This window comes from Vicugna pacos, chromosome 34, assembly GCF_048564905.1.
Source record: "Vicugna pacos chromosome 34, VicPac4, whole genome shotgun sequence".
NCBI classification, from domain to species: Eukaryota; Metazoa; Chordata; class Mammalia; order Artiodactyla; family Camelidae; genus Vicugna; species Vicugna pacos.
The window spans coordinates 20,704,866-20,724,855 of NC_133020.1; the positions used below are offsets into that span (position 1 = coordinate 20,704,866).

Below are 19,990 nucleotides of genomic sequence, written 5' to 3' on the forward strand. Positions count from 1 at the left end.
AGGAATGAATCTGGATCCTTGAATGAATCATCCTCTCCCCCGTCCAGTCCATCCGCTGTACCTTCAAATCTGTCCAAAAATCTGAGCAACCAGGGCTTCCTTTCTCCCCCGTGTGACTGTCCCCTCATGTGACTGTCCCCATGGACCACGTGACATAGCAGGAAACTCGGATGAGAGATCGGGAGACACAAATGCAGGTTTCGGATCTGCACCGCTGTGGCTAATCGTGAAGTCGTCGGCTCGGCGTGTGAGTTCCTCACCGTGTTCCGGGCACTAAGTCCTCTCCGTGGACTGCCTCGCTCCCTGTGTGACCTTAGGCTGGTGGCCTCACTTCTGTGTTGCTTCATCTCTAAAGATGACAGTAGTTCACAGGGAGGTGGGGAGGAGGCAGTGACATAGGTGAGAATTTTTGAGAAAAAGCACCAAGGGATCTCTGCGTATTTTCACCAAACAGCCAACTAGACCACCCCGGGCCCTTGAGGAGCCCGCACCGCACGAGGAGGGGTGTTGGCAGAGCTCCAGCCGCTGGTGAACTTGATAGCCCGGCCTTGTGAGGGCGGAATGTGAGACCCCTGGCGGTGCTTCGTCTGTCACCTGAGATCGGGGTGTCTGTCTCCTGGCACAGATGTGACACCTGTTACGGGGGAGCAGGCCCTGGCAGCTGGCACGCTGGGAGGAGAGGCCTGGCCAGGAGCAGGAGCAGCTCACCCACCCGAGGGCAGGGGACAGGCGTCAGCAGAGCAGTTCAGTCAGCACGATCCCTACCTCCTCGTTCCCCCGGGAGGCTGAGCAGGGCCCAGGCAGCGTGGGGCGGGGGTCACAGAGGAAAAGCGGGGTAAGAGGAAACGTGAAGCCCTGCTCGGTACCTGCGCTCAGTGACTGTTAACGGGAGGACCCAGAGGTGCAGAGGGCAATCCCTGGCAACAGAGAGGCAGTGCCACCTGTTACCCCACCGCTGGGCTGCTGGGGCCACGAAGCTTGCTTTTCTGCATGGTCAGGAGAGAGCCGGCTCCTGGCCACTTGCCAGGACTCACATCTTCTGAGTCCTGAGTCCAGAACCCCAAACTGAGACGTTGTAGGGGACGCTCACTGTGTCTGACCCCCTCTGAGTCTGACGTGCATCATTTAATCCTCATGACAGTCCTGATCCCCCTCCACCTGGAGGAAGAAACCAGGGCCAAAGAGGTTAAATTACTTGCTCACGCCGTCACTGTTTATGAGAATGGAGATCCAGGTAGATCTTTCTGACTCCAAAGCCTTGCTTGTCTTTTCCACACCGTGAAGTCTGCAGAGGACATTCCCTGCTCCTTGAGTTGCTAGAGGCTGGGCTGTCCTGCTCCAAGTATTCCGAAGCTGCCCAGACTCACCTGGGACCCGGGCAGGGCCTGGTCAGGTTTAACCGCTGACTCCCGCTCCCCGCAGTGGGTTTGTCCTTGTTCACTGGGAAAGCCACCTCTTACCGTCTTTTAAAGAGAAACAGAGCCAGACACAAGTTACAGGGAATAGATGTAATTCAGTGCAATTGCAGTGTGGGAAAGAGACTTCAATATGGAGCTGAGCGCAGTTCCAAAGAGCACAGACGGCAGGGGGTGGTCAGCGGGATGGAAAGTTACCAGAAGAGACATCAGGGTAGGGGGATTCTTGCTAGACTGGCCTAACAGGGTCCCTGCTCCAGGCAGGCCAAGGACAGGGCCCCAGGACAATGCCTCCTCGAAAAGAGGGCTGGGGGGTGGGGTATAGCTCAGTGGTAGAGAGTGTGCCTGGCAAGCAGGAGGTCCTGGGTTCAATCCCCAGGACCTCCATTAGAATAAATTTAAAAATAAATTAACTTAATTACCTCCACCCCCCCCAAAATTGAAAAATAAAAATAAAATAAAAGAGGGCTCAAAGGAGCCTGTCTAGAGTTTGGTGAAGGTGAGAGTCCCCTGTCACCTCCCAGCCGATGCCAGGACCAGCACGCATTTGACCCATGGTGAGAGTTCGTTGAGGTGAGCTGTGGCTTCCAGGAGTCCAAGAATTTGGCTGGAAGTGACCACTAGTCCACAGGGGAAGAATGTGCATCTGAGACACACCAGAGCTCCCACTGATAGGACAGTCAGCATGTTTGGTATCAGTTAATTTACCTGTAGCAGAGCAAAGTCAAGGAAGAGGGGACCCAGTGGTTCCGGGCAGAAGCAAGGCAGTGCCTGCCTGCCCCTCCCACAGTGTGGCTCACCTGTCACCCGGGCCCCCACGCCCCCACTGCTAACCAGCAGCTCCTTGGGCTTGAGAGCGGCTGGGCCCCGTGGCTGTGTCTGCGCTGGGTTCACGGAGGAGCAGGCGGCTTCCCCTGGAGCTCGTCCAGGAACCTAGGAATTGGTCTGGGAACACTGATTCTCCTTCTGCCTCATTCCCCATCCTCACCTCAGCCACTGGCCCCAGGACCCCGCTTCCCCAGGACGGCCCTCTGCCCTGAACTGGTCTGACCTGTTTCTGACATCAGCCACGTTGGCCAGAGCCATGGAGACAGGAGAGACCTTGATGCAGAAGTCCCTCTAAACATAACACGAGTCGGGTTGAATGTCTGCACAGAAACCCAGAGGCACAGATCTCCGGGGGAGGCCTCTGCCCCCAGGATTCCTCAAAGTCCACGCCGAACAGCGTCCATGGGAGAAAATGAAGGCGGGATGAGGAAACCAGCTTGCGAGACAGAGAGGCTCCCTGTTCGGATCCTGGCTTTGAAACCAGTCTTCAGCTCTGGGCTCCTTTTTCCCATCTGTAAAGTGGGGCTAATCAGACTGGCCCGTCTCCCAAGATTCTGCCAGGCTCTGATGAGATCATGCCTGGGGGTGCTCTGAAGGGCCACATGGGACGTCGCTGGGTAAGAAAAGCCACCCACACACCCCCTCGTGCGAAGTGCTGGCGTCCACCTTCCGTGGCCCGTGCCTATGGGCTGTGCTCTTTCCTCTGTGTCTCTACTGGTGCTCATGCGGGGGTCCTCAGACACTCCCAGTGGCCAGCAATGTGGGTCTAACTCCTGTGCAGTGCCCTCTGCAGACTCCTGGGGGCATCGTGATGAAGATGCCGCAGAGTTTTCTGCACCTTCGCAGCCCAGTGGGTCTGACACTGAGGCTGAGGTTCCAGCCTCAGCCTTGTCACTACAGGAATCCCGCCTTGTTCGTGGTTTCTCTTTCTGTGGTTCCCATTAGCCAGGGTCAACCACGGCCTGAAAATATAAAATGGAATATTCCAGAAATAAGCAATTCATAAGCTTTAAATTGCATGCTGTTCTGATCAGTGTAGTGAAATCTCGCACCAGCCCACACTGTCACACGCGGGACGTGAGTCACCCCTTTGTCCGGCACGTCTCAGTGTTGGTCACTTTGCAGCCATCTCAGTTATGAGAGGGACCATTCTGGCATCGCAAGTGCTGTGTTCAAGTGACCCTTATTTTAAACAATACTGTCCCCAAAGCGCAAGAGCAGTGAGGCTGGCTGTTCACATTCGCCAAGGAGAAGCCACAGAGCACTTTTTTAAAGTGAAAAGGTGAAAGTTCTCAACATAATAGGAAAACCCCCCCAAAAAATGTATGCGGAGCTTGTTAAGATCTATGGCAAGAATGAATCTTCTATTCGTGAAATTGTGAAGAAGGGAAAAGAAATTCGTGCTGGTTTTGCTGTTGTTCCTCAAATTGCAAAAGTTACAGCCATGGTGTGTGATAAGTGCTCAGTTAAGATGGAAAAGGCATTAGATTTGTATACTAAAATATTTTGAGGAAGACTCATTCACAAAACTGCTATTGCAGTATGTTGTTGCAATTGTTCTATTTTATTTTTAGTTGTTAATCCCTCACTGTTTCAGGCATCCCCAGGGGGCCATGAATGCAGTGCCAGCAGACAAGGGGGTCGACTGTGTTTGCTAAGTGAGCCTGGATCAGTCACTGGCCAGCCGGGTTCCGTTTTCCTCATCTGCAGTGAGGACTAGATGGTCCTGAAACCCCCTCCCAGCTCCTGACGGCCCATGATTCTGGCTTCTGGTTCCACACGTCAAAGCATTCCCCTGACCTGAGGGCAGCCCTGGCCCCCGTGGTCAGCAGTGCCGACCACCGAGCTCTGGTTCTCCCTCCACCTCAGTGCACCCCTTGCCTCTTTGCGTGGCTTTGATGGCACATGTGCCCCCCTCTCTCCCACCGTGGTTCGGCTGTTGGCCTTCCCAGTTGTGTGTGAGCCGTCGGGGTGCAGACATCGGCCGCCGTGCACAGCCTGCAGGTTGACCCAGGAAGAGCGGGGCCTCGAGCGTGCTCTCCTGCTGTTTATAAATTTGATTGGCAAACACCAGGTCCTGGCCCACCCTTTCCTGCCGCCCCAGCCCTGGTTCCGTCCAGCAGCCCAGCGACTAACCGTGGGCAGTGGGAGGGCCTCCCCGGCCAGGCCCCCCGCTGTCTCCTGGCTTGGAGGAAGGGAAGCTGTGAGGGGAAAGCTTAGCTCCACCGCCTTGCACGACCGGTTGGTTCCCCACAGCAGCTTTTGGGAGAAACAGGCCTTGAGGCAGCGGGGGGAGAAGTGGCCTAGAGCGTTGGTCACCAGTGGCAGGACAGGGCTCCATTTCACCTGGCCTGGCTCCTTCCTTGATTTAGGAAAGACAGCAAGTCCTGACGGGATATGAGCTCACATCCTCTCTCTGCCCTGTTGACCTGGGCCAGGGTGTGACTGTCTCCCAGCGCCCCCAGCCCCCCCACGTGCCCACCGCGTGAGGAGGGTGAGGAGCAGCGGGAGGAAGGCCCTTACCTCTGTGCCTGCATGGACTGATGAGGTCTTCAGCTTGTGTTGACCTGGTTCCTCCCCTTCTTCCCCTTCCACAGGGTACGGCAGCTGGAGGGAACTGGCCAAGGCTCTGGCCAGCAGGAACATTCCGGCTGTGGATCCAAATCTCCAGTTCTTCCTTCCCCAGAAGCTGGGCCTCAAGGTACGTGGCAGGGTCAGCCCAAGCCTCCCTGCTGTGCATCACCAGGGGTCCTCGCTGGCCCTGCCCTTGGAGCCTTAAGGGCACCTTCCACTGTCCTGGTGGGAGACGCAGGGCACAGAGAACCCCTGGAGGGCAGTCTGGCATCACCGGTCTCCCAGCTTCTTGGGGAGAGATGTCCATCCTGCCCTCCTCAAAGCCTTTGTCACGTAGCTCAAGATGCCCCTCTCTGATCCACTCCAGGCACCTGGTCCCCATCCCCAAAAGCAGCAGAGGGCTGGAGGCAGGGCCAGCACGTCTTGTCCCTTGCTGGCATGAGGGCTAGGCTGGTACTTGAGGGGCAACCCCAGGTGCTTGCTGCCAAGAGTCAGAGATGATGTGGTGCGTAGACACCTCTCCCGGCAGGTAGCTGGGAGACAGATTTAGTGGAGCGTTTTCCTTGTAGTTTCTTGGGTTAATGTTCCCAAGCAGGGCAGGAGCAGCCCTGGGTGGGGATTAGGGAGCGTGAGGTCCAATTCAGTTGGCAGCCCTAAGGCTGAGCCTCTGAGCCAAGAACAGACCCGGATCCCTGAGGCTGGACCAGGAACCAAACTGAACCCGTGGACCTGCTCGAAGAGAAGAGTTGGGGTGTCCCCAAGGGACTCCCTAATTGTTGGGGCAAATCCGGGCAGAGCCTTGAGGGGATGTAGAGGAAGAAGGAGGCAAGGTCCCTGCCCTCAGGAGAGCCTGGTCCAATTAGAAAAGAATTTCCGTATGAGAAGACTGAGAAAATTCAGGAAAGCAGGAGAATCTCAGGAGTATGCATTGATGAAACTGTGAGGAGGTATATTCCTGAGGGATATAGTGTGAATCAGAAATGGGGGTGCCCCTAAGACAACCTGTGGACCTGGAGGAAATATCTGCAAATGATATGACTGACAAGGGCTTAATTTCCAGAATATGCAAACAGCTGATATAACTCAATAACAGAAACCAAACAACCCAATCAAAAAATGAGCAAAAGACTTAAATAGACATTTCTCCAAAGATGGCCAAGAGGCACATGAAAGGATGCTCAATAGAGCTACCCTATGATCCAGCAATCCCAATCCTGGGCATATATCTGGAGAAACTCTAATAATTTGAAAAGACACATGCTCCCCAATGTTCACAGCAGAACTGTTTACAGTAGCTAAGACATGGAAGCAACCTAAATGTCCACCAGCAGATGGCTGGATAAAGAAGTTGTGGTATGTGTGTATATATAAAACACACACACACACACACACACACACACACACACACACACAGTGGAGTATTACTCAGCAATAAAAAAGAATAAAATAATGCCATTTGCAACAACATGGACAGACCTAGAGATTATCATATTAAGTGAAGTCAGACAGAGAAAGACAAATACCATATGAGAACATTTACATGTGGAATCTTAAAAAATGATACAAATGAGCTTGTTTACAAAACAAAAAGGGACTCACAGACCTAGGAAACAAACTTACTGTTCCTGGGGTGGGGGAAGGGGCGAGGCAGGGATAAATTGGGAGTTTGGGATTGGCAGATGCAAACTACTGTACGTAAAATATATCAACGAGGTCCTGCTGTACAGCACAGAGAACTATAGTCAATATCCTATAATAACCTATAATGAAGAAGGATATGCAGAGGAATGTGTAATTGAATCACCACGCTGCACACCAGAAATTAACACAACATTGTAAACCGACTATACGTCAATTTAAACAAAAGAAGAAATGGAGTGTCCCTTAAGTTGACATGGCAGGGCTGACTCCTGACCCACAGGGACTTTCACGGAGCCCCAGTCCTGTTGTCACCCTGACGCTCCCACCAAGTTCCTCCTCTGCTGTTCCTCCAGGACCAAGAGTCTGCGCGAGGCGGGAGCGGTGGCAGCAGCTACCTGACGTGGAATAAGCCGGTCCCCTGGCTCTCCGAGGTGAGGCAGCTCTTCGAAGGGTTAGGAAGTACTGTGTACAGGTAGTTCCAGCGACCACAGAAAGTCTCCTTCTGGCACTTATTATTACAAATTTAGGGGGAGGTTCTAGCTCAAGCGGTAGAGCACATGCTTAGCATGACAAGCCCTGGGTTCAACCCCTAACCCCGCCTCTAAAAATAAATGGACCTAGTTACCCCTCCCCAGATAGTAAAGTAATACGATAACAAATAAATATTTAAAAAGTATTTTTTTCACCCAAGTTAAAGAAAAGAAAGGAAAGGGTTCGAGGCTCACTGGATTTTCTTCGTTTAGGGAAGAGTTAATGTTTGCTGCGGGCCTACTGTGTGCCAGGCGTTCTGCACCATCTCAAACCCACTTCATGAGCCTGCAGGAAGGCCCAGTATCCCCATTTTATGGGTGAGAAAAGCAAAGCTCAGGAAAGCTACAGGACTTTCATGTCCATGCCAATCCCCAGTCGTAAAGTTCAGTTTCCCAAACCGCCTTTCTCGGACCGTTCAGTCCTGTCAGATATTCCAGGCAGAAAGGAGTCCATTGTTAGGTAGGGTTTAAAATCTATGGCCATTCACTGCTTGGAAGTACACATGGGAGGTTCTGGTTCTGCGGTGATCCGTTTGGCTCGGTTTAGCTCGGCGTGCCTCAAACTGCTTCCTGAACTGCCTTTTTTCCTGTGAAACATCTGTTAACACTCTATGAAACCAGGGTTCTAAGGAACATACACGAGGAAGCTCTGCTTCTGACAATGTTTATAGGAAGTGGTTAAACGTGTGAATAAACATTGTTATAAGCATCGTCATACCTTTTATTTACATAGGATTTGACCGATTCTTTTTCTTTTAGTGAAGATACTGTGGCTGGGGAGGTGAATTAACACGCACAAGATTACCTCGAGTGAGTGCTCGCACCGAGACTCCATAGCAGCCTGGTGCTCTAGGGGCGAAAACTTTAACTTTGGGTTTCATGTTGTACAACTTGTCCAAGCCTCTCTTGGCCGGGTGGTGCTGGCCAGCCCACGGTCTTCATCCACACCTGTCACACTGATTTCCAACCCACCCGTTTGCTGTGGGGCAGGAGTGAAGGAGGCAGTCTCATGCGAAGTGTCACGTTAGGTTACCCGCCTTGTGAAATTGTCTCTGCGTAACCCCTGAGAGAGGGCGGATCACACTGCACACCTGTACAGAGTGACACCATCAGGTAATTAGGCCCCACCCCACCTGCAGACAGCATTTCGAAAAGCAGGTGATTTCAAAACCATCAGTCCAGTGATCCAGCCTTCTTTTTTTTTTTTAAATAATGCTGATTTCCTTTTTGGAGGGGGAGGTAACTAGGTTTGTGAATTTTATTTATTTGAATTTTTAATGGAGATACTGGGGATTGAACCCAGGACCTCGTGTGTGCTGAGCATGTGCTCTACCTCTGAGCTACACCCTCCCACAGTGATCCAGCCTTCTTTCCTTTGAGGACAGTTTGGATCGTTTTTCTTAATGAACCAATTATTTGGAAAGGTTATAACTATGTAATATCTTGCATTTATTAATCACTCATTTCTCCACTTTTTTTGGCCAATCAAGGATAAATACATATATGAAATGAAAACCGTGAACCCAAACAGCACATAGTGGTTAAAATAGGATTAACTTTTCAAAGAAATAGTTGCTCTTTTGGTAAGTGTGTTCAGACTTTTGGTGGCAAATGCCCGGTATCCACAGACTTTGTTCCCTTAATATTAAAAGTAGCTCACAATGTCCTCATTACAGTCTCCATGGATCTTCAGAGCATCACTGAAGATCCAATCTTCTTTTAACAACAAGGGTGAGAAGACTGAGAGCTTAAGTAACCCACATGCAGGCACCAGCTGCGCAGTGGTACCACCTCCTCCCGCCCATTGTGGGGACCTCTCTGTTCCCCTCTCCTGCCCTTTGACATGCGGTTTCAGCAGGAAATGCTCAGGTTAATGACATATGTCACTTATCCAGCATCTGCCAGCTGTCAGGGGCTGTTAGGTTGTGCTGTCAGGGCCCCATTCCAGGCGATGGCTCAGGGAGGGGTTAACTCGCTCACCCCCAAGGTGGCATGGCTGGTGCAGCTGCCCCGAGGGTGAGCGTGGATGGAATATGAGAAAGCTGATGGCCTCTTCCTGGACGTCTCCCTGCCCCAGCCTTTGGCCGGCAGCTCTGGGCCTCGGAAGCCACAGGTCAGGCCCAGGCATTCTGCTGTGTGTGTCAGACCGTGAGTGGAGGACGGCTGGTGGGCTGGACTTCATGGGGTCACCACCGCCTTCAAACGCTAATCCCTGTCGGCCCAAATCACAAGACACTGATTAGCAACTCCCACTAATTAACAAACCTCAGTGCTTGTCCATTCACTTCCCAGTCAGCACACACCATTGCCCAAACACTGTTTATCATGCAGGGCACTCCCCCCAGAATTTACTAACGGTTTTATTGAGATATAGTTCATATACCATATAATCCACCCATTTAAAGTATACAACTTGACGGCTTTTAATAGATTCGTAGAGCTGTGCATCCATCACTATTAGTACATGTTTGTACACCTTCAGTACATTTTCGTCATCACAAAGAGAAACCCCTGACCTGTTAGCTATCACCCTCACTACCTGAAGCCCCCAGCCCTGGGCGATCACTGACCTCTGTGTCTCTAGCCTTGCCTGCTCTGGACACTTCAGATAAAGGGAATCGTACCCTCTGTGGCCTTTTGCGCCTGCATGTGTATCAGAGCGTCGTTCCTTTTTTCCGGCTGAATAATATTCCACCCTGTGGTTGGATTGCAGTTTCTTGTCCTCAGTAGATGGGTATTTGGGTTGTTTCTGCTCTTTGGCTCTTGGGAGAAATGCCACTGTGAACATCTGTGTCCGAGTTTCTGTGCGGATCAGACTTCCCTTTTTCCAGAGCCCTGAGCTGCCGTCGGCACACAGGCTGGTCACCAGGGGAGATGCAGGTGGCTTCTCAGTTCACCGAGAGCCATCTGTTCAAGTGGGGATAGTTTCTTCCATTAGGATTTTAGCAGATGGGCTCTGCCCCTTGCCTCAAAATCCAGAGGCACCTCTTGTCTTCAGGGAGCTGGGACCCCCTGGGAATCCAGGGGGTCCCACACAGGGCAGGTGTGTGCAGGGAATCAAGAGTCGCTCGAGGGCTAGAAACTGCACAGGACCCGGTGACCTCTTGGTCCTGCTGGGTGGAGCTCACGTGGTCCAGCCAGGCGTGCTGGTCCCGCAAGCGTGAATCTGACTGAGCAGCAGCGAGGGGCGGCGGAGGGGCCGTGCTCACCGCCCGGGCTGGGCTTCTGACCCCTTCCCCCCTTCCCCTGCCCAAGCCCCTGGGGCCTCTGGCCTCCTGGCTGAACACAGCCGACTTCTGGAGGCATGTCCCCCCACCCCCACAGTTTGCTAGGGACCTGAAGGTCTCCCGGGAAGCGGCAGTGGGGAGGCCGTGTGGAGGAGACAACTGAGTCTTGTAAATGGGACTTAAGGAATTTCCCCAGAAGTGGCACAATGTCCCCATTCTTTCCTTCCAAGAAGCCTTAGGCTGCCCACCACAGACCCAGCCCACATTCTCTCTCCCACCCAGCCCAGCCCCCACTCATATTCCAGGGAATGATGGCCGTGACCCAAGTCCCCACAGGCCAGTGTGCCAGGAAGTGCCATTTTGCCGAAGGGACAGGGATGACAGGCTCTCCGCCTGGGGCCGGGGCACCCCGCCAGTCTCACCTGGGCCTTCCTGTCGGGGAGCTCTCCCAGCACCTTCTCCTCTCCCCACCTCCCTCCCTCTAGACCTCTTGCTGAAGACTTTCTATCCAGGCTTCCAGCCTGAGTGTCCCTTCCTCCCGTCTTCCTAGGGAGGCTCAGACTTTGCTATCTGGGGGGCCCCAGAGCGGGACAGGCAGGGCCTGTCTGTGCAGCCGGATGGAGGCCCACCTCCCACCTCCTGAAGGTTAAGCTCCAGGGAGGGGTGGGGGAGAGCTGGGGTGCAGTAATCTGAACCTCTTGGTCAGGACAGTTCGGGGCAGTACCCTGAGCTTCCCTCCCCTCTCCCACTCCCTGCCCTTCCTCCAAGGGGGCCTCTGCCCACCAGCACCACAGCCGGGAGGGGAGGGAGGGACCTGCCCAGGGCTGCCCTGAAGCCACAGGTACCTGGTGGTCATCCCAGGAGAGGCTTGGTCAGCAAGAGGCTCTGGGGCTCCCCTTCTGCTGTGGGCCCCCAGCCTCCTTTAGCTCTCCCAGCTGCAGGGAGCTGGTGGGGCGACCACCACGGGTGGACACCTGTGCTGCTCACCCTTGTTAGGTGTTAGGGGAGGGGAGATCGGGTGCAGCTGAAACCCCAGCCGGGCGCCTCCTTCCATCCCTCTGTCACCCCCGCTGCTAGGTCATGGCTCTCACTCCCCCTTGCCCGGGGGGGTGCGGACCAGCCTCCGTCCTGCACCAAAAGGGCCGGGAGTGTGTGTGGGTGCGTGTGTGTATGTGTGTACGTTTGAACACGAGTAAGGCTAGAAAAACAGACCCAGGCCTCAAGGCCGGGCCACGGGGATGAAGTTCCCAAAAGCAGCTGTGGGCGCCAAGGATGGGAATGGGGCGGACGTGGGCCGTGACCTTCGCCAGCAAGAGGAGCTTGGGCTGGGGCTTTGTCCCCACCGGGCTCATCGAGCCTCGGCACCGCGGGGCCGGGGCAGGGTGCTCACGCTCACACGCACGCTTGCTTCCCTGGCCCTGCAGTTCCGGGGCCGCGTCAACCTGCATGTGTTTGAAGACTGGTGCGGCAGCTCCATCCAGCAGCTGCGGAGGAACCTGCACTTCCCGCTGTACCCCCACGTGAGTGCACGCCGCCTCCTGTCTCTGCTCCCCCTAACTTCTGTCTTCCTCCTCTTCCCTTGCCTTTTCTCTGGTTCATTTTCTTTCCTTTATCCCATGGACCCTCTCCCTCTGCCCACAGAACTCCCTTGTTCCCTTCCCAGGGATTCCTTCAATTTCCCTGCCATCTCGTTGGCTCACAACACGGTTTACCTGGGGCCACTACGTACAGTTGTGCCGGCTGTGCACTGTACAAGGTCACCTGGACAAAGAAGCGAGTGGGAGCGGAAGTCTCGCCTGCACTCACTTCACTGTGCTGCACCCAGCTCACCCGCTCCTCGTCTTCCCTGCAGCCCCGAGCGGGCCAGGCTCTTCAGTTTCCTCTTCCTTCTGTAACAGTTTCCGTCTCCTTCCCTGCCACAGATCCGCACAACCCTGAGGAAGCTGGCCGTGTCCCCCAAGTGGACCAATTATGGCCTCCGCATCTTTGGCTACCTGCACCCCTTCACCGACGGTGAGGACAGCCCCCATGTCCCTCCCCTCTCCTTCCTGCCCCAGAGTTCTTATGGTGCCCAGCGACCATACCTGAGCTGAGAAATAGGTCTGCACTGGGCCGACGGGGCCCTGTTAACCCACCATCGGGAGAGAGGAGAGTTCAGGCGTGGGGAGGCCTCCGTGCCCTGATCTGCAGAGTCTGGAGCTAGCTTGTCTCTCCCCGTGAGTCTCCGTCTCCAGGGCGTAGAGACCCCCACTCTGCAAAGAGGGAAGTCAAAGCACCAAGCCCCTGAAGGAAAGTCAGTCCCTGAGACGTGACAGCCCCTGGGTGAAGGCCCTTCCTGCTCTCACCGGGAAACGCCCCCTCGCCCAGGGGAGATCCAGTTTGCCATCGCCGCCGACGACAACGCCGAGTTCTGGCTGAGCCGTGACGACCAGGTCTCAGGCCTGCAGCTGCTGGCCAGTGTGGGCAAGGTACAGCCCCCGGCCCTCCCACTGCCCCAGGAGCCAGGTTGTGCAAGAGGCACCTGCCTGTGTCAGGTCACCCTCGTTACCGTTAGCATCTCCGCGTGACAGCTGGGGAAGAGGGGTGAGAAGCACGTTCTCCCCTGGGTGGCAGAGGGACAGACAGGGTGTGGGCGGGAGCAGACCCCGGAGGACTCGTGACCTGGCCACGCCCGCCTTGGGTGCCCTGGTCCGTGGCCTGGTGCTGAGGGCCCTTCGAAGGAGGGGGCTGCCCTTGTCTCCTCACTCACCGCCTCCCACCCTCCGTGTTTTATCTTTTCCTCTTCCTTTCTCTTCCCCCTCCCCCACACCTCTAGACTGGAAAAGAGTGGACTGCCCCTGGAGAGTTCGGGAAATTTCGGAGCCAAATTTCCAAGCCAGTGAGGTAAGGAGGGAGCAGCATGACCCCAGCCTCCCTCGGGAGCTGAGACCAGCTCGGAGCCAGGGCCCCGGCGCCCCTGCCACCCACCCCCTCATCACAGAGGGCCCCGTGGGTTCTGGTAAACGGAGTCTTTGAGTAGACACCGCCTGGCCCATCCGTCCTCACTTTACAGGTGAGGAAACTGGAGCCCAGAGAGGGCTGTGACTCCATGAGGGCCACACAGCTATACAGCGACACTTAGGACTGGAAAACAGAATAGGTCCCCCTCCTCCCCATCCTGGCCTGCCCGCTTCCTCCATCCCTGGAGAGGTCCTCCGCTGCACAGCCCAGACCCCCGCTGCTCTGCCTGTGCTGCAGAGAGCCATGCATGGCGGGGATCCCTTGTTGGGCTGGAGGGGAGGCCACAGGGGCTGGAATGGGAAACCAGCCCATCCTCAGAGCACCACCTGCTGGCCTGCGTGCGCACGCACACACACACGCACGCACAATTGTGAGAACATCTTGGCTTGATGGTCACGGTGTTGAAGTTGATGGTAGTAAGACAGGAATTAAGTGCGCCTGTGTGTAAAAAGCGCGCGGAGCAGAGCCTACGCAGAGGAACGGCTCTCGAGGGTTAGTGACCGTTATTTCACCTGACTCTCCGGAGTATCCCGGGAAGTTAGTGCTGGTACCATCCCCATCCCACGGAAGGGAAAACCGGGGCTGCCCTGTCAGTGAGTGCTGAATGGGGATTCTGACCGGACACCAGATGGCAGGTGCCCAGGACGCGGGCAGGGGGAGGGGGGCGGGAGTGCGTGGTGCTGGGAATGGGGCCCCGGTAATGAAGGCAGCCTCGCCCCTGCTCTCCCGCAGACTGTCGGCCGCCCGCAGGTACTACTTCGAGGTGCTGCACAAGCAGAATGGCGAGGGCACTGACCATGTGGAAGTCGCGGTGAGACCCTCTACCCCGCCTCTGGCCACCACCCCACCGCCTGGCCCCCCCGCCCCCCCAAACCCTGTTCAAAACCCAGCCACCCCCAACCCGCCACCACCCTCCTCTCTCCTCATCCAGTGGCGGCGGAATTACCCCGGAGCCAAGTTCTCCATTATCGACTCCACATCCCTGTCCCTCTTCACAAGTGAGTGTCCTGCCCTGCCCCATCTTGGGGACTGCGGACAGGCAAGGGGCAAGCCTGCGGGGCTCAGCCCACTGGGGAGCTGGTCCCAGGATGGGGGGGGTCCGGAACAAGGAGCAAGGCCTAAAGGACATCAGGATCAGAGGGCCTTAGCTCTCGGGGCCAGTGACCCCATGAGAACCTGCTGGAAACTCTCCCAGCCCTGGCTTCGGAGAAATGCCCCGTCTGCCCACACGCAGTGTCCTATGCACCATTTCAAGGGGCTCCCGAGACCAGGAGGCTCACTCCAGAGGAGAAACCTCTGCGGGAGGCCAGGCCCCTATTTTGCAATGAGGCGCCGTGGTTCCTCCTCGTAGCCATGGCCAGAGGAGAGAAACCGTCCTCACCTGCTCTCCTTCGGCAGTCAGTGAACCCTCCTGTGATCCTTCTCATCGCTTGTGATTTTCTAAGCGAGACCCCCGTCTCAGGCCCCACTGAGAAATCGCCACTGGCAGGCGGGCCGTGTGGGCCCAGGTGTGGGAGGAAGGGACGGCGAGCTTGGAGGGGACGGGAGACGCGGGAAGTGGGTGTGTGTGTGGAGCACAGGGTGAACACGGTCGGGGGTCTGGGTTCACAGGAGAGGGTGGCAGGGAGGAAGGGGCAAGGTGGGCTGGGGGAGCGGCTGGTGACCGAAGCAGGAGGCCGCAGGGTCAGGGTGGGAGGGCTAGGTGTGGGCTGCCCGGCTGGCCGAGAAGAAGGGAGAGTTGGAACGTATAGACTGTGTGTGAGCCGAGGGAAGAGCCCGCAGCAGATCGGGCAGGAGACCAGGAGTCACTGGCCTCAGGCGGAGAAGGCCAGCTCCACCTGGAGCCGAGAGGGATGGGCCCAGGGGCAGGGCGAAGACCAGCAGCTGGCCCCAGGGCTGGTGAGATGAGACACGCAGGGGCGGCGGGCTTGGAGGTGAGGCTGCCGGAGCGGGAGGGGCGCCCTGCCCCCATGGGCGTGCACGTGTCTGCCCGAGACGCTGAGACGCCTCAGACGCAGCTTTGCTGTCTGTAGGTTGTGATCTCAGGCACGCGACTCAGCCTTTCTCTGCCCACGTCCCTTGTCTGTAAAATAGGAATGATGACAATGGTGTCTAAGCCACGGTGCTTATGAGGATTAAACGGGCTGATGCTGGGAAGATGCTGGGAACGGCACCTGGCTCATTGTTCAGGAAGTGCTCTACGCATGCTTGTTACATGAGTGAGGCACGCTTCTCACGGCAGATTCCCAGCAGGTAGCAGAAAAGCAGTTTGAGGTGTCTTTTTCCACCTCACACAAAATTGGGGTGTGTGTGCTCGTCGGGGGGCTGGTGGAGGGGGACCAAGGGAGATAAAGAGCTGAAGCCACAAGTTGTGGGAGCGGCTGGGACAAGAGGGAGCCAGCGCGTCGACAGAAAATGCACAACCTGAAAGCTGAGAGCTACGTTTCGTTCAGTGGGCTTTCTGAGGACTCGAGCTGGGGAGGGAGCTTCTGAGGTTGCTCTAAAGGACCGCTCCAAAGAGGTCAGGGAGGAGCCAGAATGTATAGGAGTTTTTGCAGCAAAGACCAGGGAGTCAGAACATCAAAAGATGACTGCTAACTAGAGAAAACCAGACGTCTCGAGCTAACGAATTCAGCGCTTTTGTACGTACAGGATGCAAGAGTCTGGGCTTGTTGAAATCATCCCTTTGATGTGCACGTCAGCTGTCTAGGGCCAGTGTCCTGTGCTGTCCCGTCCTGAGTCCCCTCGGGGGCACCACTGAGGGTGGCTGCAGTGGCTGAGAGCTGCAGCATCCTTTGTTTATTGATACGACAGGTGACATTTTTCATATACAAGCACATCTGTGGCAGGGGAGGGCGTACAGGAGCCTTGACTCGGCCCCTTCCTGGCTCCTCAAGGAGGCAGGGAACTGCTCGCGGGCCAGGTTTGCTCCGGGAGTCACGGCTGCCCTCTGTCCTGTCCTCCATGCCCAGACGAGACAGTCCTAAGGATGGACGAGGTGGGCCACATCCCGCAGACAGCCGCCAGCCATGCAGGCTCCCCAGCCGCTGTGCCCGGCGAGGAGCAGCCCGCCGTCGACATGCTGCGGCCTGACCCTCGGGACACCCTGTACCGAGGTAGGGCCCCGCCGGGAGCTCGCCCTCCTGCCGGGGGAGGCGCTGCCTGGTCCAGGGACGCCGGGGGCGACTCGGGAGGCTTGTTCTCCCACGACATCCCCAAGTCGGAGGCTCTTTTCTCTTACGTGTGTAACTGTAAACATGGACAGAAGAGTTCACAAATACAGATGCGCAACTTTGCAATTGTACAAACCATTGCAGAAATAGAACTAGAGCCCGCACGTGCCCAGTGCGTCCCTCTGCAGTCACAGACGTCACGGCTCTTACTGGGTTCCTGCTCTTGTCACCCAGTGAGAGGATTCTGTCCCCACTAAGGCGTTGGAGCCTGAAACTCTTGGGAGTGTTTCCATCTTACAGGATGACAGAGTGTGCTGTCCCCCCCCCCCCACCCCGGCAACTGGAAGGAAGTTCAGTTAGTGGCCCTGCACTAGGGTGAGGCTTCGTGGCCTGGAAGCTCCTAAACCTGTTTTGAGGCTGGCCCTGCGGCGACCCCAGCGCCACACTGTGCCCTGAATCCCACCCCCACCCCCAAGAGGGGCCCCATCTCGGTTTGTGGCCTCAGCTGCGGCACGTGGACACAGCTGTCACGAGTGACTAGGAAAATGTGCGATTTGGGGGCAGCAGACTCCAGCCCTCGCCTCTCCGCTGGAGCCTTCGTGGCTGTGAGCCTTCCGGCTCCCACTCCCGCCTCATCCTGCTTCCCTTCTGTCCCCAGAGACTCTTATCCCCAAGTCTCACGTCCGCCACGTCCTGCCGGACTGTCCCTACAAACCTAGCTACCTGGTGGATGGGCTCCCTCTGCAGCGCTACCAGGGACTCCGGTTTGTAAGTCTCGGGCCGGGCAGTGGGGGCTGGAGTGAGGGAGGGCTTGCTGCCTGTGGCTGGGGGGTTGCTGAGGGGGTCCCCACGCCACACGCCAGCCGGCGGGATGGCCTCATGGGTCCCTAGGCCGGGAGAACTGGCCTTTTACGGTGCCTCGGCCCAGATGGACTGCCCTGCAAAGCTTGAGCATGCCCCGCGGTAGCAAGTCCCACACCAGCCCTGCCCAGCGCTGCTGCGAGGTGGGCTGGCCTGAGGCCTCCTGCCACCTGCCCCGAGGGCCCCCGGCCCTGTCCCACCTGGGTCAGTCCTACCAGACGATCAGCTGCAGTGTTTCTTAAACTTACGGACAAGGTGCTGGGGAAGTGACCTGTGGAGGGGCTAGCTTCAGAGAACCTAGAGCCCATGTGGAAACGGGAGGCAGAGTGACACCGTGCACCCAGTCCAGGGATGACAGTGGGAGCTGCGGGCAGCGTGGGAGGTGGGAGAGAGGCCAGGAGTCAGCCGTGGGTCGGAGTGGGCGGGCAGGATTGGGAGGGTTTTGGTGGTGGTGTTCTGTCTGAAGGGGGCAAAAAGCAGTGCAGGAGTAACAGGGGTTGTCCTGGGGCTGTGGGCTGTGGCAGGAGAGGGGAAAGTGTAGGCAGGAGAGGAGGGGCGCAGCTGCGGAGAATGAGCCAGGCCAGGAGAGGAGGGACGTGTGTGTGCACCGGGGGCTCGACTCAGGGGTCTGTGGGGTCCAGGGCCCCGGGGAGGAGGCGTAGAGAGTGGCCCCGGATCCGCAGCAGCCCTGCTCTCCCCACCCCCTATTTTTCCACCTCCAGGTTCACTTGTCCTTTGTCTACCCCAACGACTACACCCGTCTGAGCCACATGGAGACCCAGAACAAGTGCTTCTACCAGGAGAACACCTACTACCCAGACAGGTGAGCGGCACCACGTGGGGCATGACGGCCTGACGGAGGCCCTGCAGGAGCCCTGAGAGCTGCCCGGGCTGCAGGGGCCACCAGGGGCCTTGGCTCTTCTGGGCGATTCATACACGCACACACGCACACACGTGCACACGTGCACACGCGGCCTCCTCCCTGCCCTCCCAGCTGGGCGAGGCTCCAGAGCTTCCCACGTGGCCTGCAGGGCTCGGATGCCAGTCTCACCTCGTCCCTCCTGCAGGTTCGGCTTCCAGGACTACATCAAGATTGACCAGCCGGAGAAGCAGGGGCCGGAGCAGCCAGGTACGGAGTGACAGCTGAGTGTCCAGGCCAGGCTGCAGGATGACGGTGTTTCTAGGGAAAGTCTAGACCGTGCCAGGCCTGCCCCCGAGGAGCTTAGAATCCAAACCCCACAGCCCTGCCCCCGCAAGCCCAAGGGAGCGGGGAGCAGCCCCTCTCCCCGCATCCGTTCCTTTTCAAGGCACACGTGGACTGTTTCTCATGGCCTGCTGGTCAGCGGGGGGAGATTAGGGCCCCGGAGGACGTTACTGGGCTGCCGGAGGTCCTTGCTGCCCCGCACACCCTTGGGGAAGGGCTGCCCTGAGAAGCAGTCTTCCCGTGGCCTCTCTCCTTGCGGGCTTAGGGCCTGGCTGGGGCCGTCTGTTGCGTTGCTGCCGGAGCCAGGCTCCTGCCAGCACTTTCCGTGCTTCTCGGTCTTCACAACAGCCCTGTGGAAGATGGGCTGCTGTTCCCTTTACGCCAGCGGAGACCTGGGCTTAGCTGAGGTCGAGTCACTCGCCCTGGGTCACACAGCCAGTCAGTGACGAAGCCCGATGCGGGCCCAGTCTGGGACCCCAGCATCTCACCCGCACGGTCAGCAGCCGTCTGTGTGCCTTGTTGGGGAGAGGTGGAAAACACTGACGTGAGGCACGGTTGTTATCAGCAGCAGCTTTCGAGGAAGGGCTCCTGGAAGAGTCCCAGTATGGAGAAGCGGCAGAGGACACCCCTGCCCCCGAGGACCAGGACAGGACACCAGAGGGGAAACAGGGGCCACCCACCGCCCCTGGGCCGGCCACCACCAACCGCAGCCTCCGAAGCCTGCGGAGAGTGCTGGCTCAGCCTCGGGACGCTCCGCCAGCCTCCTCTTCCAGGCGGAACTCCACAGCCCGCTTCCCGGCGAGGACCAGCGACAGGCCAGCCCAGCCGGCGGAGAAGAGAGCGAGGAAACCCAGCCCCCAGCCCCGCCAGGATCCCCGTCGTCCTGACAAGGGGCCCCCTCCTCAAGTGAAGAGGCCCAGGCCCACCGGGGACAGCCCCAGGAGGACGCTGGCACAGTCCCAGTGGCTGAATCAGGTCGAGTCGTACATCGCAGAGCAGAGAAGGGGAGACAGGATGGAGCCTCCGGGCCCCGGGAGGGGTCGGCCAGGGATGGAGGAGGAGGTAGCCGCTGCAGGCCAGGAAGGACAGGTGGAGGGAGAGGACGAGGGTGGGGAGGAGGAGGAGGGGGAGGAGGAGGAGGTGAGTGAGGTGTTGGAGTACCTGTCCATGTTTGACCCGGTGGTGAACTGGGACCAGACCTTCAGTGCCCGCAACCTCGACTTCCAAGCCCTGCGGACAGACTGGATCGACCTGAACTGTAACACGTCTGGCAACCTGCTGCTTCCAGAGCAGGAGGCTCTCGAGGTCGTGCGGGTCTTCCTGAAGAAGCTCAACCAGAGGAGCCGGGGGTAAGGTAAAGGGCTCTCCTGGGCCGGGCGGGGAGGGCAGGAGCGCTGCAGGGGCCCCGGCCACGGGCGCCTGGGGAGACAGTGTCCTCCGGGGCCAGGGCTGGCCCAGGACACATGCTGAGCACGGGAAGGCTGCACAGAGGCGGTCGCCTCCCCGCGGAGGAGCTAGCATACCGACAGAGCGGGCC

At 57.5% G+C, this 19,990-nt stretch overlaps 1 protein-coding gene across 2 annotated transcripts in view; it reads left to right on the forward strand.

Moving 5' to 3' along the window:
- The window catches only part of B4GALNT3 (beta-1,4-N-acetyl-galactosaminyltransferase 3), a 79,192-nt gene that overhangs the window by 54,344 nt on the left and 4,858 nt on the right, over positions 1 to 19,990 (forward strand). Inside the window, exons 2-14 of one of the 2 annotated variants that reach the window (XM_072954849.1) lie at positions 4,841 to 4,944; positions 6,812 to 6,889; positions 11,640 to 11,735; positions 12,138 to 12,228; positions 12,583 to 12,683; positions 13,031 to 13,098; positions 13,948 to 14,026; positions 14,147 to 14,213; positions 16,188 to 16,331; positions 17,047 to 17,156; positions 17,972 to 18,072; positions 18,317 to 18,378; positions 19,019 to 19,802. In XM_072954849.1, the coding sequence (XP_072810950.1) occupies positions 4,841 to 4,944; positions 6,812 to 6,889; positions 11,640 to 11,735; positions 12,138 to 12,228; positions 12,583 to 12,683; positions 13,031 to 13,098; positions 13,948 to 14,026; positions 14,147 to 14,213; positions 16,188 to 16,331; positions 17,047 to 17,156; positions 17,972 to 18,072; positions 18,317 to 18,378; positions 19,019 to 19,802 (1,885 nt within the window). The remainder of the gene's footprint in view (positions 1 to 4,840; positions 4,945 to 6,811; positions 6,890 to 11,639; positions 11,736 to 12,137; positions 12,229 to 12,582; positions 12,684 to 13,030; positions 13,099 to 13,947; positions 14,027 to 14,146; positions 14,214 to 16,187; positions 16,332 to 17,046; positions 17,157 to 17,971; positions 18,073 to 18,316; positions 18,379 to 19,018; positions 19,803 to 19,990) is intronic. The other variant, XM_072954850.1, reaches the window with a different exon arrangement.